This window comes from Mus caroli, chromosome 1 (genome assembly GCF_900094665.2).
Source record: "Mus caroli chromosome 1, CAROLI_EIJ_v1.1, whole genome shotgun sequence".
In the NCBI taxonomy this organism is placed as follows: Eukaryota; Metazoa; Chordata; class Mammalia; order Rodentia; family Muridae; genus Mus; species Mus caroli.
In genome coordinates, this window is record NC_034570.1 from 6499986 (window position 1) to 6522712 (window position 22727).

The 22727-nt window shown below is 40.5% G+C and overlaps 1 protein-coding gene across 1 annotated transcript in view; it reads right to left on the reverse strand.

Moving 5' to 3' along the window:
• Window positions 1-302: 302 nt before the first annotated feature.
• Cpa6 (carboxypeptidase A6) overlaps window positions 303-22727 on the reverse strand; it is a 364349-nt gene continuing 341924 nt past the window's right edge. Inside the window, exons 9-11 of the mRNA XM_021160312.1 lie at window positions 12428-12630; window positions 4994-5078; window positions 303-892 (exon numbers count right to left, since the gene is read on the reverse strand). Of these exons, the coding sequence (XP_021015971.1) occupies window positions 705-892; window positions 4994-5078; window positions 12428-12630 (476 nt within the window). The 3' untranslated portion in view covers window positions 303-704. The remainder of the gene's footprint in view (window positions 893-4993; window positions 5079-12427; window positions 12631-22727) is intronic.

Consider the following 22727-nt stretch of genomic DNA (forward strand, 5'->3'; position numbering starts at 1 on the left):
AGTTAATTAGAATTGTTTGCATGCATCCACGTGCATGTAGGGTTATTTACTAGTTCATAAGAGACTTGCCAGTGGATACACACTGGAAGAAAAATGACTCCCCATATCCTAAAGCTCTTAACTTCTAATAAATTCTCAGCTGGGGTGGGCCTCAGGTGCCCCTCATCTATCCATGATTCAGTGTTTCCAGGGTCTATCTTGTGCAGTGAGCCACAGCTCTGCGGGTTCATTTGAACATCTGCCCAATTTTTTATAGGTGTATACAGTCCACTGAACTGAGATGAATGTGTGAATCATGTTAGTTTTTGAAAAGTTATGTATTTATTAAGAAATACAGTTGATTGTTTCCATTTCAAATAAGAACCAAGTAGTTCAATGTCGTTGGTAGCATAGGTCTTAATCAAGGATGGAGTGGTTGAGAGAAGGGAAATCCTCAATTAATTTGTACACTTTTTGAGACAAAGGAATTTGAAAACATTCCCTCCCCATTGTAATCAAATAGGACTCTAAAGAGATATAAAGTGGACTTTCTTCTCATACCAAAGTAGGCTGTGCCCTACTTTTCTGTCTTTGCAAAGTGTCGAATTGCATGAAAGATCCTTTTAGGTCCATGGATCCTTCCAGTCTAAACAGTTATGTTTGCCAAGGTGCCTTTTGATCAGAATCTGCTTTCTCTGTGTTGGTAGACCAGATGACTGTTCCTCTCAAGGACATTTCTTTAGCAGGTGCATTGTGATATTCTTCACAGCCAGCATGGTCTCTGTGCAGGTGGGTTTAATGAGCATCTCTGGCAGTAGAAATCCAAAATGCCCAGTGTCTCGCAGTTCAAAAGCAAATGCATAGGGTATTCCATTTTTATAAGCCCAATCCATTGAGTTACCAGAGCTTACATCTAAAAGTTAAAAAGAGTCACTTCACTAAGGAGTATGCATTAATTTACACACACACACACACACACACACACACACACAGAGAGAGAGAGAGAGAGAGAGAGAGTAATAATACGCAGAAATTGAAAGAATATTCTAACAGTGTTCTTCAGCATCTGGCTCATGTGCTTACAAATCACATGTGGTTTTGTCTTTGATCTGAGCCTTAGCGCTGCACCAGTGTGATGACCACAAAGTTGCTCAACTGTAGTTCCCACAGCATTTATCTTCATCCTTACTCTGCTCGCTTTACCCACCGATAAGCAATCTACAATGAGGAACCTCTGTTGTTCTTATTACTCAGTTCTTTCTTTTTAAGGTCTGGGAAATTGGAATTTTGGCTCCCAAAGCCCCCATATCTCCTTCTCTTCCTGTGCTCTCTCACTCCTGTTGAGCTTCTTCCTGCCTTCTGCCTTAAGTTTCCAGACCTCACCCTGCTTTCCAGTGGTTTTGTTTCACTTGTCCATGGGCGGTTATCTCATTAAAACTTCCCCCAGATCTTTCCAGTGCCTTTCTCTGTCAGCTTCTCTAATGATTAACTTACTACCAGCTTTACCGACTTCAGTTCAGGGAAGGGCATCAGAGAGCATCCTTGTGGAGGAGGGGCCTGTGGTGTGCGTTGTGCAATGTCTAGGCTGCTTCACAGCCTGGCATTTACTGGACTTCCTCACTCTTAGCTTATCCCACTCCCCATTTTACTTCTGCCCCCAATTGGTTAAGCATTACCTCCTCTGATGACATTAGAACCTCAAGTTTTCCCTTTTTAAGCTCAGAAGAAGACATGCTGCTTGCCTCCTCCTTCCTTCCCTCCCCTCCCTCTTTCTCTTCCCTCCCTCCCTCCTTCTCTTCTTTCCTTTCTTCCCTCCCTCACCCTGTCTTGATACCACGTGACACTGCCATCTCTATATTGTGAATATCTTCCAGGTCTTTGTGTCCATCCTTATGTCTGCATGGGCTAAAATGCTCAACAATCCCTCTTCATAATATTCCCATATACCCCTGGTTACCATACTTTCCCCCTATCCTTATTTTGTTTTGAGAACTCAAGGGATTTAAAGATGGCTGCACCCTCAAACATGTTTAGTCTGGTTCTTGTCTCTGCTTGTGTGGTAAACTTTGTTCTTGAAGGTTCCCAATGATCCTATATCTAATCTTTTCTTTTCATTTCTTTCTTTTTTCTTTTTTCTTTTTTTTTTTTTTGTTCTCCTCTCAGATACTACTTTTAGCCTCTCATTAGCACTTAACATAGCTAAGAGTCCATTCTGGTTACTCTCTCCTCTGGCTCCTGTGGCCTCATATGCTACAGCTCTTCAGGCAAGAACTGAAAGCACAGGGTACTGACTGAAAGTACCCTGCCTGTATGCCAGGTATCCACTTCCACCTGCTGCATGCTTTCCCTGCACCTCAAACTCCCTTAAAAAAAAGATAATGCCAATACCTGCTACATAAGGGTTGCTTTTAAAATTAAATAATAAATCACTTGAAAGCACTTTGGATGTGCTATTATTACTTTTTTTATTTCCACCCCAAAGTTCCTAGTATATAGAGTTTAGGATTAAAAAATTCCAAGGGGAATAATTTATTAAATGAATTAATATTTTATAGAAAAATCTTGATGTACTTTCTTTCCTGAAATTTCTATGATCCAGTTTGCTATACATGTACTCCTGTTATTAAATCTCCAGAACATACATGATCATTTACTCAAACAATATCACTTTTTAAAATGTATATGTATGTGCATGTGTACATGTTTGTAAGCTAGTACATGTTCTTGTGTGCATGTGTGTGCCACAGCATACATTTGGAGATCAGAGTATAACTTCATTCATTTCCTTCCACCTTGTCAATGCAGGGTTTATAGTTGCATATGCCAGAATAGCTGGCTCATGAACTGCTGGGGATTCTCCTGTCTCCACCTCCCACCCTGTAGTAGGCATATTGGCATTGTAGATGCTTACAGCTGACTCTGGTTTTAATGTGATTTATGAGGTTTAAACTTTGGTCTTCATACTTGGTCCAGCAAGTGTGAGGACCAGAGCACTGAGCACTGAGCCCTGAACCCTGATCACTGATCACTGAGCACAAAATGCTGAACTGAGCATTGAGCACTGAGCACTAAATGCTAAACACTGAGCACTAAGCACTGAACACTGAACACTGAGCACTGAACCCTAAGTCCCCCCTATACTTTGTTTTTTGAGACAGGATTTCTCTGTGTGGCCCTGGCTGTTCTGGAACTTGCTTTGTAGATCAGGCTGGCTTTGAACTCAGAGATTTACCTGCATCTGTCTCCCAAGTGCTAGGATTAAAGGTATGTGCTGTCACCACCAGGCCTTTTAAACACATACATACATACATACATACATACATACATACATACATACACACACACACCACCACCACCACCACCACCACTAGCAACAACCACAAAACCTAACAGTCTGACTATTTAGTCCTAACCTGTCCTGAAATTTGCTATACAGACTAGACTATTCCAGAACCCATAAAGACCAAGATGGACTTGTCATCTTTTTTCCTCTACCTCTAGAGTGCTAGATTTCAAGTGTGCACCATCATGCCTGGTAATAGTGTGGCTTTTAATACAATTTCCTAGGACAAGTAGGATGGGCTCATTATATGAAGAGCACAGCCAAGCAACTGGATACCTCTCAGATTTTCTTGGCTTTGGCTAAGGACAGAAATTGTTCAATGTCTCTCTGGATAGAGTACAAATAGAAGCCAAAGTCAGAGATAGCATGTGCCAAGCATTACCTCATGGTGATGTGGCAGGCTCATTTCTATGGTAACAGATTGTTCTCTGTAAATATAATAGTGTGACTACGTCTTTGTACCAAAATGAAAAGGCTGGCAAGACTTAGACATTGACTTTAAAATTTCAATATAGGTATTATATTGTCATCAGTTGGTATGTGGTGTCTTGTAAATATTACTTTCTCTTTTAAGATAACTATTAAAGAGTGGTTCTATAGCCAGGCAATGCAGCTGGAGCTGGGGCAGGGGGATGGTAAATTTAAGGTAAGCTTTGGCTGTCTATTAAGATCATATCAGAAAGGAAGGGAGAGTGAGTCAGAGAGAAAAGTGACAGGGGGGAGACGAATGGAGGAAAAGGGGAGATAAGTGGAAAGATAGAGGAGGAAGGAGAAACAATCATAAAAGGTCAGCATGGACCAACAATCATGAACTGTGGAATCAACCTATTGACACAGTGTCCTTCTCACTTTCAGCAGAAACTCATTTGACTTGTTAATGAACAGTTCACCTTTGTGGAATAAATGAGGAGTAGGACAGCAAGACTATGTAAAGAAACCAAGGAGAAGTTTGGCCTTATGAAGGAACAACAGCATGTGATTGCATGCACGTGCAGACATTTAGACATGCTTGACTGTTCACTACATTTTCCCAGTAACAATAAAGTGTAGAATCTGGAAGGTCATGAGGAATGACATAATCCAATTACTCAAGTTGCATTTGAAGAAATTAAAAACCAGAATTAATCGATACCCTGGCTAGGACATCACATCTGTCAGGCTCAGCAATTGACCTTACAGTTTCCAAGTTCTTTCCATATACTGGTTCCTTTTGATCTTACATAAAAGAAATACTTTAAAATCAATTTTCAAGAGAAAATTGAGATGAAGATGCTGGGTATGAAATGGCATTTCATAGCAGGAATGGCGGAGGGAAGGGACAAAGGGAAGCTGCTGGCTAGCTGAAACATTTACTTCATTATCTCCCTTAGGCCATTTCCACACTTACAGTACTTACAAATTGCTTAAGGAGTCCATTTGGGTACTTTCCACTGTCAAGGGATCTCAATTCAACTTGCAGTCATTACTGCTTGCTTAGCATGTTCTCTGCTCAGCGCTGGTTTAAATCGGTACAGTGATTTCTGTCACGCTGTGGGAAACTAAACAGGCACCAATCCTCCCATCTTCTTTGGCTAATCTTATAGTCACAAATTTTGCCTTATCAAGAACACACTTTGCTTCATAAAGGGAAGTCATGACACAATTCTAATATGACATGCACAGGAAACTTACACAGTGTTTGGGAGGCGGGGCCATGTCTGTATCGGATCCCATGTACCGACCGAAGTGCCTTCACAGCTTTGTGAGCTGCAAATTCCTGTGTGGGCAAATTGGAGAAACTGTGTCATTCATACTGCTGCACTGAAACTTCTAGAGACACTGGCATATTGTTTGAGCATTATTGGTGGTCATGTCAACAGAGAGAGCAAAGATGTCTCATGAGTTAACAGCTATATTTAGTAATGATAATTTATGGTGTTACCATTTTGCAACACACTTTACTTATTATTTTTACAGTGCTGACGACCAAAGCACCTGTTAAAACACATTTTACATTTGGTTGAGCCTCACACAAGCCAGTGATAAACAGCAGTTCTGTTTTGTAGATGGGAAAGGGAAGGTTCAATAAGCTTAAAATATCCTGGGGTCACACAGCAAAGAATGGGCAAGCAAGGACATGTGCTCACAGTTCCTGAACTTGCTTGTTTGGTCTATGCTCTGCCCTTTAGTTCAGACGCACTTATTTCTTTGTACTACAAAAGAGTTGGCAGGGCCATGATAATGTCAATCTTATCTCTAATTCATACCCTATCCTTAGTGGTATGTCTGTGTATGTAAGAGATACTTAACATTTCTTATAGGAATGTTGAAGAGACACAGTCTGTAAGACTATTCAGACAACCATATTGATCCACATGTATTTCAATAGGTATATACAGATGTTTCTGGATCAATTAAGAAACCACTAAGGAAGATCGACTCCCTTTATGCTGTGTGTTTGTTTCCACTGGGAACAAGAACATCAATTTAATGATGCTTCCTGGCTTCTGAGACTACAGAGCCTCTCACGAAGCTAATTCAAGCTGCTGCTGAGATGCAGAAAGTCCAAGGTGGCATTGTTCCTGTTCAATGCCAAAAGTCAGGAGAAAACAACAATAACACATACACACACACACACAGACACACACACACACACACCTCAAGATGGTCAAAATCCTAAATGGTGGATATTCAAACAAAATATTTGTTCTTTTAACCTTTGTAGATGATATCAGAGGAGCCGTTTTAGCAAGGGTTAGACAGGTATTGGATGACAAATGAGAAGAAAAGAAGCATGCTGAAACCAGCACACAGCTCTCCAATTTCAATTTGCTTGTGAATAATTTAATACTTCGTTTGAAGCACCCTGGGGACACGATGGTGTGTGTGGAGAACTGAGCCCCACATTGCTGTCCTTGTTAAGCTCGTGAATACGTGTGGCACTGTCTGCCACAATTGCCATCTTTTGTGGCTATTCCAGCACAGACCTCCAGGCACTGGCAGACCACTTAATACTGATCTTGCTGATGGCGATGTTCTTACGGGAGCCAATAGGAAAGAAATGTAAACATTGTCATGAGGACTCTATGGGAAAATTTCAACATTGTCTCCAGTAGCCTTGGCAATATTCTATTATGACAAACGCAGATGTTTCTGCATTTACTGTATTTTACTGTCAGGAGACTTGTGCTTTCATTAGTTTTGATGACTATGAAAAATGAATTGAGAAACAAAGCATCACTTTGCTTATTTAGGCAAGGTATATGCACAATCTTAACTGTTCTAAAAATATGAGCATACAAAGTAATGGAATTCATTGTGGATTTTCTAAGCACATGTCATAACTTTCTTATAATTCACCCCTTCTCTGTCTCCTCCCTCCCTATCCACCCCTTTTCTACTCTTATGTCACGTGTGTTGCATTACCTTCTCTCTCCCCTTAATCCCTCCCTTAAGATCTCTTCCCCCTTTTCATGGTCCTCTTCATGATTCATGGCAGTTATACATGCCCCTACTCACCCTCACCTCATGTCTCCCTGAGAGATTTTAGTTCGAGGTTTTTCATGTAAGAGAAACCAGGAGGTATTTGTCTTTCTAAGTGGCCTATTTTGTACCAGAATGATTTTTAGCTTTACCCATTTTTTTCCCCGAAAATAGATGAATAAATTTCCATTTTGTACATGGAACATATTTTCTTCATTCATCTGTTGGTGTGTGTCTAAGCTGGTTCCATTTCCTGGCTCTTGTGAGTAGAGCAGTAGGTAACACAAATATGGTGACTTAGACTTTTGGGTATGTAGCCAAGAATTGTGTAGCTGCCTGTTGAGGTAGTTCTATTTTTAGTTTTGGGGGAACCTCCACATGGGCTTCTATAGTGGCTGTCCCAGTTTATGGCTCCACCAATAGTGTACAAGGGTTAGTCTTTGCCATATCATTACCACATTTACTGTTGGAGTTCTTGTTGATAGTTACTCTGACTACAGTGAGATAGGCTCTCCAGGCAACTTCAATCTGCAGTTTTCTGATGTTAACACTTTTTCATATATCTATTGGCCACTTTTTTTTTCTTTTTGGAAACATTCAATTGATTAGCCACTTATTTATGGGGATGTTTTTTATAGGTGTTTGGGTTTTGCAGGTCTTCATGAATCCTAGAACGTACATAGTTGGCAAAGATGTTTTCTCGGTTCTATTGGCGTCTTCACTCTGCTGACTGTTTCCTTTGCTGTGTAGAATATTTCTGATTTCATGTATCCGCCTTACCAGGTTTGGAGATTCCTTCCTGTGCTGCTGGGTTCTTTTCAGATAACCCTTGTCTATATCTTAAAGTGATACACCCATGTTTTCCTCTAGCAGTCTCATGACCTTACATTTTGCCCTTTGGTCCATTTTTGATTTACTTTTGGGCAGTATAAAAGATTTGGGTGTGGCAATTTTATTCTTCTACACGTGGTTATTCTGATTTCCCTGTACAATTTGTTGAGGGGGCTGTATTCATGCCAGAGAATGTTTTTGAAACCTTTAAAAACAACTATGTTGCTCGTGTAACTTCACAGCTTCGATTGCTGTGAAGAGACACTGTGGCCATAGCAACTCTTATAAAGGAAAATATTCAGTTGGGGCTGGCTTACAGGTTTGGAGGTTTAGTCCATTACCATCATGGCAGGAAGCATGGCAGCATGCTGGCAGACATGGAGAAGCTTTAAAGCAGAGTTCTACGTCCTGATCCTTAGGTAGTAGGAAGAGAGAGTGAGCCACTGGGCCTGGCTTGAGCTTCTGAAACCTCAAAGCTCCTACCACCCCCAACAGTAACACAGTTCCTTCAATAAGACCATACCTTCTAATAGCGTCACTCCCTATGAGCCTGTGGGGAACATTTTCATGCAAATCACCACGTGTGCATTCTTTCTTTCTTTTACCTTTTTTGTTTGTTTGTTTTACTTTTTACTTTTACTTTTTTGCTATGTCTATGCCGCCTTTGTCACAGTGGCTCTGTAATATAACTTGAGTCCTGATGGCCCCTATTATTATTTTGTCTGCTTTGGACATTTTTATTTTTTATTTTTTTGTCCTTAGATATAAATTTTAGGGTTTCCTTTTCTACTTCTTTGATCACTGTTATTAGACTTTTAAAATAATTTAAAGTTATTTAATTTTTTTGTTTTATGTGTGTGAGTATTTCTGCATGTATGTATGTGCATCATATATATATGCCTGGTACCTGTTGCAGCCAGAAGAGGGCAACAGATCCTCCTGGAACTGGAGTTTCAGACGATTATGAACTACCATGTGGGTGTTGGGAATTGAACCCATGATCTTTGGAAGAGCAGTCAGTGCTCTTAACTGCTGAGCCATCTCTCCAGCCCCATGTTCCTGGGATTTTGATGAGGATTGCATTAACTCTGTAGATCACATTTGCCAATATAGGCACTGTTATAGCTTTGATTCTACCCCTCCTTGAGCATGAGAAGCTTCTGGTTCCTTGTGTCTTCTTCAATAGAAGAAGCAAGGTTAAATAAAAGGGAAAGGAAGACGAGTGAAGAAACAAATTAAAACAACAACAACAAAAGATTTCCCAAGAAAGAAGAAGCTCAAATGGACCCATGGATCCATTTATAGAGGGAGAGGAGTTAAAAGCAAAAAGATTTAATTTTAAAATAGGGGTGAGGATGGTAAAGTAAAAACATTACTTAAGGGTATAGTAAAAAGGAAAGGGAGCCAGGACACAGATAAGAGAAGAGAACAGCATGAAATGGTTTCTCTGGAGTGAAGAAATACATAAGTGAGATTAGATGATTTTGTGAAGGAAGTAAAACACACAAAGAAAACACTGACGGAAAACGTGCTGCTAAAAGGTGTGTGTTTAAAGAGAGTCAAGGGTAGAAAAATGAAGCTCAGGACTGCAGGTTACACTCACTGGCCAGAGGACCTTGTGTGTTCTTATCCCTTTGAGCATCTTGCTAGTGTAGAGTGTGTGTTGGAGGAGTCCAACTCTCAGTATCAAGGCACGCTTCTGAAACTTCATTTGGGATCCTAGATGTGAGCTGCAAGTAGGGAAGGTTGATCATAACTATTCTCAGTGGATGTGATTTGTCACTGGGCAGGGTTGTCTTTGCTTCCCCCCACCCCCCAACCCCACCTCAGTAACCTGCACTTTTTTTTTTTCATTGTTTGAGTGTCTGTTCCACAATGGTCTCCCAGGGTTTTCTCTGACCCTGGGATGATGGCAAGTTAAATTCAGTCCCTTGATTTGAGATTGTTCCGGGTTCTCAGGCCCTTAGCAGGGTGGCTCAGTTTTAGGATGGTACCCAGTCACTGCCTGCTGAATCAGAGTCACAAAACGAATTTCTCTTTACTTCGGTGTACATTTCCATTGAAGCATCAGTATATCATCAAAACCCACCACTGGATTTGAGGCTTGTGAGCCCCTCACACGTCCTAACCCGGGACACACCACACGCTAAGTCTCTTCACCAGGGTTGCCTGGCTTTTCTTTTGAATGAGGCTTCTTTATGCTCCCGTCATATACCTACCCTTATCATATCCCCACCCTTATCCTATCCCCACCCTTCATCCCTACTGGAAGCATGTTTATCTTGGTGTCTTCCTTTTTACTGTGTCTCTATCCTCCTCTCTGGACTTACCCAGTATATATTATGATGACCTGTGAACATTTTAAAGCTCTTCCTCTCTCTACAATAGAGTCTAATGTTTTTAGTTTGACTCTGACTAGGTCAAATGGAGGCAGCTTCTGGGCTGCCATTTTACCTGGAAGTCTGGTTCAAACCTCTTTGAGCTCACTGTGTTTCTGGTGTTCTGGTGCAGATACTATGATGGTAAGAGGTTTGGATATGTTCTATTCACAAAGAGTGGGCATTTCACATTTTTCCCCGAGTATGTTCTTCAGGATGGCACAGTTAGATATAAGACACTGCCTTTCCCAATCGTTTCTTCTTTTCAGTTGTCCAAAAGGACATTTGTGGGCCCTCAGCTAAGCAAGAAGCACATTTTTATTGAAGTATTTTCATATATAAGGTAGTTTAATGATGACTTTAAAAGTTAGCAGAAGTTGTTAAATATTTGTAGAATATTTTAAAGAATTTTAATAGGATGTAACGATTTCTGATTAACATTTAGGGACTGCTTGGTTTCTGAAAAATTTTCATCTTAGTTTTAGTGATTTAGTTTCTGTTTAACCCATTTGACATTTTTCTCTCCCTCTCTTTCCCCTATCCCATATATCTTTGTATTATAAGTATATGCGAAGTATGTGTTGGTGCATGTGCCTCTGTGTGTGTGTGTGTGTGTGTGTGTGTATGTGTGTGTGAGGCCAGAGTAGGCACATGTTGGGATCTTCTTCTATCATGTCTCTCCTTGAGCTGGGAATTCAGGGTTTTTTGTTTGTTTGTTTGTTTGTTTTGGCTAGGCTGGTAGCCAGCATGTCCAACAGTTCTCATATTTCTGTCCCCCAAAGTGTTGGGATTATAGATGTATATAAGACCACACCTGGCATGTTAATTGGGTATGGGGGATATGAACTCAGGTCCTCACATTTGTACTACAGGTACCTTGACCTCCAAACCATCATCTTGACAGGCTTCACCCCAGATTTTCAAACAGTGTCACTCTTGACTTGTAGATTGACTGATGAATTGGTGTTGGGTGCAGTTCTGGGCATTTCAGCATGCTAACAGCATGCTTGTTCTCTACTCCATAGATGACAATTGCATCTCTCATTCCTATGGTAGCAGTCTAAGAAGAGGAGTTTAATTATGAATGGGCAGAGATCTGGTTCACTATGCCATGTAAAGGGAGACCTGTAATAGACAATGGAGTCTGAAGTTATCTTATTTGGTGACCATATGGCAGTGCTGGGAGGAGACATGGAAGTCTGTACCTCCTGCCTCTGCTGAGCCTTGCATTATCCTTTGGCTATTCCCAGGCTGTGTGTTTTATACGTCAGTAACAGTGAGTGGATCATTTCTCTGGGATCTGTGAGATGTTCTAGTAAGTTATAGAAACTGGGGGAGGGTGGGCATTGAGAACCTTGAACTCCTTAGTTACACAAAAGTGTCAAAATCCCCTGCTTGGGGTTGATATCTGGAGTGGATGGCATCTCATGAGACTGCAGTCTTAACTTGGAGTCTGATGGTTACTCTGGGCAGTGAGTGTCAGAACTGAACTAATTGGTCACTTGGTTGGTGTTGGAGAAATGATGTTGAAAAAGGCTCTGCACATTTAGTGTCAGGAGTCGAAGAAGAAGAAAAAAAAAACAAAAATGTTAAGTTTATAGCTCAATAAATGATCACAAACTGAACACATGCCTATAACCTTTCAGGCCAAGGAATGGACTAACAGCAATAGCCCAAAACTCCTTGTGCTTCTAGGGAGTCACCCTCCCTCTTTCTCCCAAAGGCACTTGCTATTTTGACTAACACTATTTGTTAGTTTTTCTTCATTTTGAACTTTATATGCCTTCTGATGCTATAGGCTCTAAAATGGCTCCTTAGTGGAAAATTATGCCCTGTGGGGAGCATCTTGTTACACTTGTGAGATAAAGAGCGAGAATCTTGTCTTTGTTCCTTTTTGCAATCTAGCCCTAGAAGTCTGTTTGTCCTTAGTACTAAAGTGTCAGCTGTGCACCAAGAGACTTAGAATTAAGCAAACAGCACTTATAAATTAAAACTTGCTTTTAATTAATGAGCTAGACTATAATTTATGAATGATTATTGACTTGATAAAGTTAATTACAGCCCTGCATATATGACCAAAGCTATAATATTAATCAAATCCACCTGACCTTCTCTGTATAACCCATGATAAGAATGTAAAATCAGTTTGAAATGATTGCATTTGGGAGGCAGAATAGCAGTTATAAGCAACAATACTAGAGCTAGGCTTGCGGATGGTTTTGGCTACAACCCTGAGAGTTCTTAGTCTAGTTGCTTAATTTTCCTGAGACTCAATTTTCTAATCTGTAAGATGGGGCTAAGAAAATTTATAAAGACTAAATGAGTTAGTTAATATAAAATACTTGATGTTTACTACTATCACTAATACTCAGAATCACAGCCTTAGGAAGAAAAGCATGAGGCCTAATGCTCACATACAAGAGCACATACTTACCACACAGCTAAAATTGGGGATTGTTGCATATTTGTAAGAATAAGGATATAGCAACATCTGAGCGTAGGCATGAAAAGACAGGTACGCCCTAATGTGCTTTCTGTGTTTTCGAAGGAAGTTAGCTACAGCCTTCACTTCTGGTTCAGATTCTGGGAAAGGACCACAGTATGTATCATCACAAGGGTGTGCAGAGGCTCCTTCATCTGCAAGTCAGAAAAGAAAACAGCATGAGTGTTCAGGCAGGGAAGAAGCCAGAAAAACAAACAAGTGTTGTTAAACTAGGTCTTTTCTTATTTCTTTTAAAAACTGATATTATTGAATAAGTAATCCAATTTCTCATTTATAGAAATCAATAATGAAAGTTCTGAGCAGATACAAGCCTGCACTGTAGGAGGGCCTGAGTGGGTGCTGGCACTAGTTGTTTAAGACTTTGAGGAACACTTTGAATGAACATCTCTCTTAGTTGTTAGTTCTTGTGCTGGGGAAATAATTCTGTGCAATCCCCTACAGAAGGCTCTCATTTACATGCTCCACAACACCTGCACTTTCTTTTTCATAACAGTGAACATTAGTGCTCAATATTTACTCACTTACCATTCACCAGTGTTTACACTGTTCTCAAAGCCTGGGATACAATGGAAACAACACACAGAAAAGTCTGTGTCCTGTTGGAGCCCACATTCTGTCAGGATTCTCTGCTCGCCCTTACCTCTTGCTGACTGGCACCCTAGCAGCTTAAACAGTACCTGAGAAGTGTTCTACAAATGTTTACTGACAAACTCAATATCAAGTCAAAAGAAAAGGGCAGACGTTTGAAAAAGTGTCTGATAATACGCAAACATTTATAGATTATGAAGACAGGGAAGAACACAGGTCTATACAAAATCTATTATATTTATAGATCAGAGAAGTCCACACCCATTTATAAAGACCTAGGGTCTTCAATTCTATTCCATTGATCTACCTGTCTGTCATTGTACCAGTACCATGCACTTTTCATCATAATTGCTCTGTCGTACAGCTTAATTTCAGGCATGGTGATTCCACCAGAAGTTCTTTTATCATTGAGAAGAGTTTTTGCTATCCTAGTATTTTATTATTCCAGATGAATTTGCAAATTGCCCTTTCTATCTCAGTGAAGAATTGAGATGGAGTTTTGATGGGGATTGCATTGAATCTGTAGATTGCTTTCGGCAGGATAGCCATTTTTACTATATTGATCCTGCCAATCCATGAGAATGGGAGATCTTTCCATCTTCTGAGATCTTCTTCAATTTTTTCTTCAGAGACTTGAAGTTCTTATCATAAAGGTCTTTCTCTTCCTTAGAGTCACACCAAGGTATTTTATATTATTTGTTACTATTGTGAAGGGTGATGTTTCCCTAACGTCTTTCTCAGTCCATTTATTCTTTGTATAGAGAAAGGCCATTGACTTGTTTGAGATAATTTTATATCCAGCTACTTCACCGAAGCTGTTTATCAGGCTTAGGAGTTCTCTGGTGGAACTTTTGGGGATCACTTATATATACTATCATATCATCTGCAAATAGTGATATTTTGACTTCTTCCTTTCCAATTTGTATCCCCTTGATCTCTGCTTGTGGACGTTGTACATCGTGGTGCGCACTAGGCTCCGCACCACGATGTACAACGTCCACAAGCAGATTTATTCTTTGTATAGAGAAAGGCCATTGACTTGTTTGAGATAATTTTATATCCAGCTACTTCACTGAAGCTGTTTATCAGGCTTAGGAGTTCTCTGGTGGAACTTTTGGGGATCACTTATATATACTATCATATCATCTGCAAATAGTGATATTTTGACTTCTTCCTTTCCAATTTGTATCCCCTTGATCTCCTTTTGTTGTCAAATTGCTCTGGCTAGAACTTCAAGTACTATATTGAATAGGGAGGGAGAAAGTGGGCAGCCTTGTCTAATCCCTGATTGTAGTGGGATTGCTTTGAGTATTTCTCCATTTAGTTTGATGTTGGCTACTGGTTTGCTGTAGATTGCTTTTATTATGTTTAGGTATGGGCCTAGAATTTTTGATCTTTCCAAGACTTTTATCATGAATGGGTGTTGGATTTTTCAAATGCTTTCTCCTCATCTAAGGAGATGATCATGAGGCTTTTGTCTTTGAGTTTGTTTATATAGTGGATTACGTTGACAGATTTCCATATATTAAACCATCCCTGCATCCCTTGGATGAAGCTGACTTGGTCGTGATGGATGATTGTTTTGATGTGTTCTTGGATTCGGTTTGCGAGGATTTTATTGAGTATTTTTGCATTGATATTCATAAGGGAAATTGGTCTGAAGTTCTCTTTTTTTGTTGGATATTTGTGTGGCTTAGGTATCAGACTAATTGTGGCTTCATAGAATGAATTGGGTAGAGTACCTTCTGTTTCTATTATGTGGAATAGTTTGAGAAGAGTTGGAATTAGGTCTTCTTTGAAGGTCTGATAGGACTTCGCACTAAACCCATCTGGTCCTGGGCTTTTTTTTGGTTGGGAGACTATTGATGACTGCTTCTATTTCTTTAGGGGAAATGGGGCTGTTTAGATCATTAATCTGATCCTGATTTAACTTTGGTACCTGGTATCTGTCTAGGAAGTTGTCCATCTCATCCAGGTTTTCTTGTTTTGTTGAGTATATCCTTTTGTAGTAGGATCTGATGATGTTTTGGATTTCCTCAGGTTTTGTTTGTTATTTCTACTTTTTCATTTTTGATTTTGTTAATTAGGATTCTGTCCCTGTGCCTTCTAGTTAGTCTGCCTAAGGGTTTATCTATCTTGTTGATTTTCTCAAAGAACCAGCTCCTGGTTTGGTTGATTCTTTGAATAGTTCTTTTTGTTTTTACTTGGTGGATTTCACTCCTGAGTTTGATTATTTCCTGCCATCTACTCCTCTTGGGTGAATTTGCTTCCTTTAGTTCTAGAGCTTCTAGGTGTGCTGTCAGGATGCTAGTGTACACTCTCTCTAGTTTCTTTTTGGGGCACTCAAGGCTATGAGGTTTCCTCTTAGGACTGCCTTCATTGTGTCCCACAATTTTGGGTATGTTGTGGCTTCATTTTCATTAAACTCTAAAAAGTCTTTAATTTCTTTCTTGCTTTCTTCCTTAACCAAGGAATCATTGAGTAGAGTGTTGTTCAGTTTCCACGTGAATGTTGGNTTTCTATTATTTATGTTGTTATTGAAGATCAGCCTTAGTCCATGGTGATCNGATAGGATGCATGGGACAATTTCAATATTTTTGTATCTGTTGAGGCCTGTTTTGCGACCAATTATATGGTCAATTTTGGAGGCGGCACCATGTGGTGCTGAGAAGAACGTATATCCTTTTGTTTTAGGACAAAATGCTCTGTAGATATCTATTAAATCCATTTGTTTCATAACTTCTGTTAAGTGTCCATGTGTCTCTGTTTAGTTCCTGTTTCCAGGATCTGTCCCTTGGTGAGAGTTGGTTGTTGAATTCTCCCACTATTATTGTGTGAGGTGCAATGTGTGCTTTGAGCTTTGCTAAAGTTTCTTTAATGAATGTGGTTGTCCTTATATTTGGAGCATAGATATTCAGAATTGAGAGTTCCTCTTGGAAGATTTTACCTTTGATGAGTATGAAGTGCCCCTCCTTGTCTTTTTTGATAACTTTGGGTTGGAAGTTGTTTTTTACTAGTTATTAGAATCGCTACTCCAGCTTGTTTCTTCTGACTATTTGCTTGGAAAATTGTTTTCCAGCCTTTAACTCTGAGGTAGTGTCTGTCCTTTTCCCTGAGATGGGTTTCCTGTAAGCAACAAAATGTTGGGTCTTGTTCGTGTAGCCAGTCTATTAGTCTATGTCTTTTTATCGGGGAATTGAGTCCATTGATGTTAAGAGAAATTAAAGAAAAGTAATTGTTGCTTCCTGTTATTTTTTTGTTAAAGTTGGGATTCTTTTCTTGTGGCTGTTTTCTTTTAGGTTTGTTGTAGGATTGCTTTCTTGCTTTTTCTAGGGCGTGGTTTCTGTCCTTGTGTTGGTGTTTTCCGTTTATTATTCTTTGAAAGGCTGGATTCGTGGAAAGATATTGTGTGAATTTGGTTTTGTCATGGAACATTTTGGTTTCTCCATCTATGGTAATTGAAAGTTTGGCTGGGTATAGTAGCCTGGGCTGGCATTTGTATTCTCTTAGTGTCTGTATAACATCTGTCCAGTATCTTCTGGCTTTCATAGTCTCTGGTGAGTAGTCTGGAGTAATCCTAATAGGCCTGCCTTTATTTGTTACTTGAACTTTTTCCCTTAATGCTTTCAACATTCTGTCTTTATTTAGTGCATTTGTTGTTCTGATTATTATGTGTCAGGAGAAATTTTTTTTCTGGTCTAGTCTATTTGGAGTTCTGTAGGCTTTTTGTATGTTCATGGGCATCTCTTTTTTTAGGTTTGGGAAGTTTTCTTCTATAATTTTGTTGAAGATATTTTCTGGCCCTTTAATTTGAAAATCTTCATTCTCATCTACTCCTATTATCTGTAGGTTTGGTCTTCTCATTGTGTCCTGGATTTCTTGGATGTCTTGAGTAAGGGTCTTTTTGCATTTTGAATTTTCTTTGATTGTTGTGTCCATGTTCTCTATGGAATCTTCTGCACCTGTGATTCTCTCTTCCATCTCTTGTATTCTGCTGCTGATGCTCACATCTATGGTTCCATATTTCTTTCCTATGGTTTCTATCTCCAGGGTTGTCTCACTTTGGGTTTTCTTTATTGTTTCTACTTCCTTTTTTAGGTCTTGGATGGTTTTGTTAAATTTCATCACCTGGTTGTGTGTTCCTGTATTTCTTTAAGGACTTCTACCTCTTTAGCAGTGTTCTCCTGTATTTCTTTAAGTGNATTATTAAAGCCCTTCTTTATGTCCTCTACCAGCATCATGAGATATGATTTTAAATCTGAGTCTTGCTTTTTCGGTGTGTTGGGGTATTCAGGACTGGCTGAGGTGGGAGTGCTGGATTCTGATAATGGTGAGTGGTCTTGGTTTCTTTTAGTAAGATTCTTACGTTTGCCTTTTGCCATCTGGTAATCTCTGGAGTTAGTTGTTATAGTTGTCTCTTGGTGGAGCCTGTTCTTCCTGTTAGCCTCTGTCAGCAGACATGGGAGTCTAGCTCTCTCCTGAGTCTCAGTGGTCAGAGTACCCTTTGCAGGCAAGCTCTCCTCTTGCAGGGAAGGTGTACAGATATCTGGTGTCCAGACCTGCCTCCTGGCTGAAGATGAAGGCCCGAAACAGGGTCTGTCCCAGAAGATGCATTGCCTCTGCAGTCTGCCTGTTCCCCTGCACAGACTGGTCTCCGAGGGACATGGGACACAAGATGGCTCTCTTACCTGCTCTGGTGGACAGAGCCCTCCCTGGCAGACACCTCTCCTCTGGTGGGGAAGGTGCCTGCATATCTGGAGCCTGAAACGGGGTCTATCCCAGTAGCTGTGTTGCTTCTGCTGTCCCAGAAGCTGTGTTGCTTCTGTAGTCAGCACTCTCACCTGCACAGTCTAGCCTCTGAGGGATTCGGGACCCAAGATGGCTCCCTTATCTGCTCCTAAAGATCCCTTCCCCCCATGTTGGGGACACCTCTCCTCTGGTGAGGAAGGTACCGGGATATCTGGAGCCCAAAACAAGGTCTGTCCCAGAAGCCATGTAGCTTCTGCCTGTCCCAGAAGCTGTGTTGCTTCTGCAGTCTGCTTGCTCACCCTTCACAGTCCATGGAGCTGACCTGGGCAGACTGGTCTCTGAGAGTGATGTCTGAGTTTTTAACAGTAGCATTGGAAGTCTTGTATACAAAATGTGTAATTTTTTCTTTCAGTGCTTGCATCAGATCCAGAGCCTTGTAAGTATACCACCCTGAGCTATGTCCCTAGCCTTGTTGTTGGACAGGGTTCTACCATGGAATCCAGCTTGTTTTCAAAACTTTGATCTTCCTGCCTCCTCCCTAAGGATTGTACCAACACATTTGGCTTCAAAATTCTTTTTCTTTTTAAAAGAAATTTGAATCTTGACTTTTTTTTTCAATCTAACTGTATTGTACTCTGATACACTTTGAAAAATTCCTGGAGGAAATGTTTTAACAAAATGATACAATAAAAGTTATTTTTAAAAAGTGTACAATTTAGTTTTAAAGCTAATTACAGAGCTGCATAACCAGCACTATCTAATTGTAGAATGATTCACATTATTCCAAAAGTGTTACTTCATTAATGTGTATAGCTAATACATATTAGTTAAAAAAATTTAATAAATCAATTATAAAATAAGAAAAATTTCTGAAACATTCCAGTTAATGCAAACTGGTGGAGCATGGAGCATGGGGATCAGAGGGTATAAGAGTATGCCCAAATCTTGTACCCCTTTTCCCCATTTTTTCTATTAGCATTTATTATACATAATAATGGATTTTATTCTGACATTTCCTTATATGAATATACTTTGATTCTGTTGATCCACAAGTACCTCTCTTGTCTCCATCTCTCTCATGTTGATCCTGTTTGTCTTCCCAGCTCCAACTTAGTTCCCTTCTATGTCTAGGCTTGCTTGCTTTCTTTTTTCTTTCCTTCTTTTGTTTGTGTGAACCAATAAGTTTAATTAAAGTTACATGCAGGAGCATGGACAATTTATAAACCACCAAAGAAAATGCTTCTGCCTCCCTGAGCAACCACTAACTGCTTATTTTGACCATCAACTTCAGGAATGGCTGTGACTTGGTGAGTCCCCTCTCCCTAGCTACAATAACTTCCAATGCTGAGACTCCTTGAAACTGTTAAGAGGTCTAGTGTGCCTCCTCCATCCATTCCCATGAAAGATGTTGATAGGCCCAAGAAGACTGTTCCCTCTCCCCTCTCCCCTCTCCCCTCTCCCCTCTCCTTCTCCTCCCCCCCCCCAAAGAAGATAATATAGATGCTGATTAAATTCAGAAATTGATGTTGAAAGATCCAAGTTTGTGGGGGGATGTTTGGGAATAACAGAGGAAAAATAGAACACAAATTGACAATTAACAAGAGTCATTGTGAAATATTTACCAGAAAGTATTGAAGGAGAAAAAGTAAACAGTAGAGAACAGGGTAGGAGTAAGATAGCAGAAACAAGTCTTAGGGTAGCACGGATTACAAGGATATTTTCCTGTAGTGACTTGTGTTCCCATGCTAATTATGTTACCCAAAAGCATGTTTGCAGTGTCCTGCTCATAGGACTAAAGGAAACCTGTCTCCAGTTGGTTTTTGACTGGTCAATAAAGTTACTGGTGGCCAATCGCTGGGCAGGGAGATGGAGGTGGGACTTTTAGATTTCTGGGGAAGGGACCAAAGAAGGAGGAAAAGGGAATTCTGCCATGATCAGGGCATAGGAGACAGGCCATACCCGGAAAGGTGCAGGAGGGAGAGACAGCCAACGTGTAGGTTCAAAGGGAAAGCTGCCCAGCAGGGTCTAGGGCAGCAAAGTTAAAATATAAATTCAGTAAGTATTAACTCAGCAATATCGAAGGGGAGTGTTTGTAAGCCACAAGGAGTTAGGAAATGGCCCAGCCATTGAGCTGTTTTAGGTATTTAAAATATAAGTCTGTATATGTATGTGTGTCTTTCAGGAATCCAGAACACTGGGGCAGTAGCCAGAAGCACAGGAAATAGAGAGCGGATTAATATAATACCGTTTCATTTTCCTGTAAAAAATAAACCACAGCAATATCATTTCTACATAATTAAGTTGTAGTAGAGACAGTAGGTGTCTGCCTTAAGGATTGCAGCAGCTTCCTGCCTCCTAGGCTACAATGTTACAAGTTGGGTCTTAAAGTGATAGAAATGATACTGTTGCTGTCCTTGAGACTAGCAGTGTAAAATCAAGACATCAACAGAGCTGCCCTCTCTTTGGATGTTCTAGGAAAGAGTCCTTCCTTGCCATTTTCAGCTTTTCCCTGCTCCTACCATACTTGATTTGTAAATGGTGTCACTTCAGTTTCTGTCTCCTTCTTTATATGGTCATTATTATGGTTTGAATATAAAATGTCTCCAGTAGACTCATATGTTGATCGTTTGGTCCTGAGTTGGTGGTAGTACTATTTTGGGAGGCTATGGGAATTTTAGGAAGAAATAGATCCTTGGGATATGTTGTCCCACTTTTCTACCCCACCTCTGCTTCTTGTGAGCAATGAATATGCTTCTTTACCATATACTCTTCTGGCCTAAGTGCACAGGGACAGGGACTATGAACTTGAACCTTCTGAAATCAAGAACAAAAATAAATCCTCCTACCTTCAGTTGTTTATGGCATTGTGTTAAGGCATCCTGTTACAGCACTGAGAAAGTCTTTCTGTGTGGCTTTGTGTGTCTTTTCCTCTCATCAGGTTTAGAGTATATCACACTCTAGTATACAAATACCCCAATTCCAAACATGTTTCTATAGAGATATTCCAGGTTCACATGAATTTTGGAAGAGCATGTCACACTGCTGTAAAATGTCACAGTGTTGTAGCCCCCCGAATTACTGATGCTAACTTTCAGTGGTTAATTGCCCTGTTTCTTGGAAGCCTCACTAAAGAGACCTCAGTGTTGTGTACAGATGGTTTGCCTCTGCATATTTTCCTGCAGAAGCCCCCTCCCTTCTGTGGCAAGCACAGTACTCAGGCAGCTGGTTTCTGCACTGAGTCCCACTGTGTCCCCCTGCAGCAAGCCCAGGGCTCCCTCCCCCTCTCTGGCCACTCTGAGGAAACCCAGCCCAGCATTAGAATGGCACTGCCCATAACCCCCCCTCCCCCAATGAAAACACCTGGAGGAGCCAGATGCTAGCTTGATTCTAGCCAGATGTTAGCTATCCACCTCTGTGATGCCAGAATCTAGCCCTCCCTCTGATAAAGAACCAAGCTCCCCAGGTGCCTGTCCTTGGGACCTTAAAGAAATAACAAACTCAATGAAGATTAAGGCCCAACGTTTAAATCATGGAGAAAAGGTAATCAGAGGTCACAGACAATTATGACCCGGCCATAAAAATAGTCCCTGATAACCCCACATAGGCACCCATTAATCCCCCTCCCAGCTTCAGTTCCCTCCCACCAAATGGTTACAGCCCTCCACTCCCCTTCACCCTGAACACTCAAGGAATTCCTAACTATACTGAATATAACCTCAGTGCTTTCTGGACTCAGCATCACATGCCAGCATTTACTCTGTGAGTTCAGGGAATGTGATCCAAGTCAAGACTCGGAACAATAAGAAGAGACTTTTGCAAGTTGCAGTGGACTTTGCAATTCTTGGGGTCATCTGGGTTTCCCATGGACTTAGGGCATAACAACAGCAGGAAGAGCAGGTGGCAGTGAAGTTTATTCATGGTGGGGGAGGGGGGTGGAAAAGAAAAGGGGGAGATAGAGGGAAAGAGGGAGGGAGGGGGAGAGGGATGAAGACACTCACCACCCCCCCCCCCACACACACAATAGCTAGAGATAAGATCTCTTTGAAGATCTATCTCCAGTGACCAGGTAGGTACTATGTTTTAAACTTTCCATTACTTCTCTAAAACTAGGTCTTTTGTAAACACATCCATAGAGACGTTCAAGAAGAGGAGACTGGAATAAACTAAATCAAAACCAACTTCAAGAATATAATACTGTACTTTTATTTTCATTATTATTTCTTATGAGGCTACTTCATAAAAATGAGATATATCATCAAAACAATCCCTCACTATAATGTTATAAAGAAAATCTTAAGTATCTGCAATCAAGAAAACTAGACTATGTTTATGAGTGTGATGACAGTATTATAAAAGATGCCAATTTCTGTCCCACAAAATTCCAACAAAAATTTCACCATCAGGGTTTTTTGAGAAAATAACTAATAAACTCTAATGTAAAAGCATTTTTATTACCTTAGCTTTTTAAAATAAAATTTATTGAGATGTAACTTAAATGGTGTATAGCCATTAACCAACATTGCAGCCCAGATAAAGGATAAAGAATGTCCATTCCTCTCTCCTTGCCTCCCTCTCTCCCTCAATCCCTCTCTCTCTCTTCCTCCTCTTCCTTCTTTTTCCCTCCCTTCCTCTCCCTCCAGAGCTGAGAATTGAACCCAGGGCTCAGGGCTCATACATGGTAGGTAGGTTCTCTGCTGCTGAACCCCAAACCCTTAGCTCTTATTTTGTTTTGTTTTGTTTTTTGAGAAGGCATCCTGTTAAGTTACTCAGGCTAGCCTTGAACTTAAGGAGACAAGGCTGAACGCTTGATAACACCTGCCCACCTCACATTCCCAAGTAGTTGGAATTACAGGGCTGTACCACCAGGCCTCATCTTTCTTCTCCAGATGAGTAA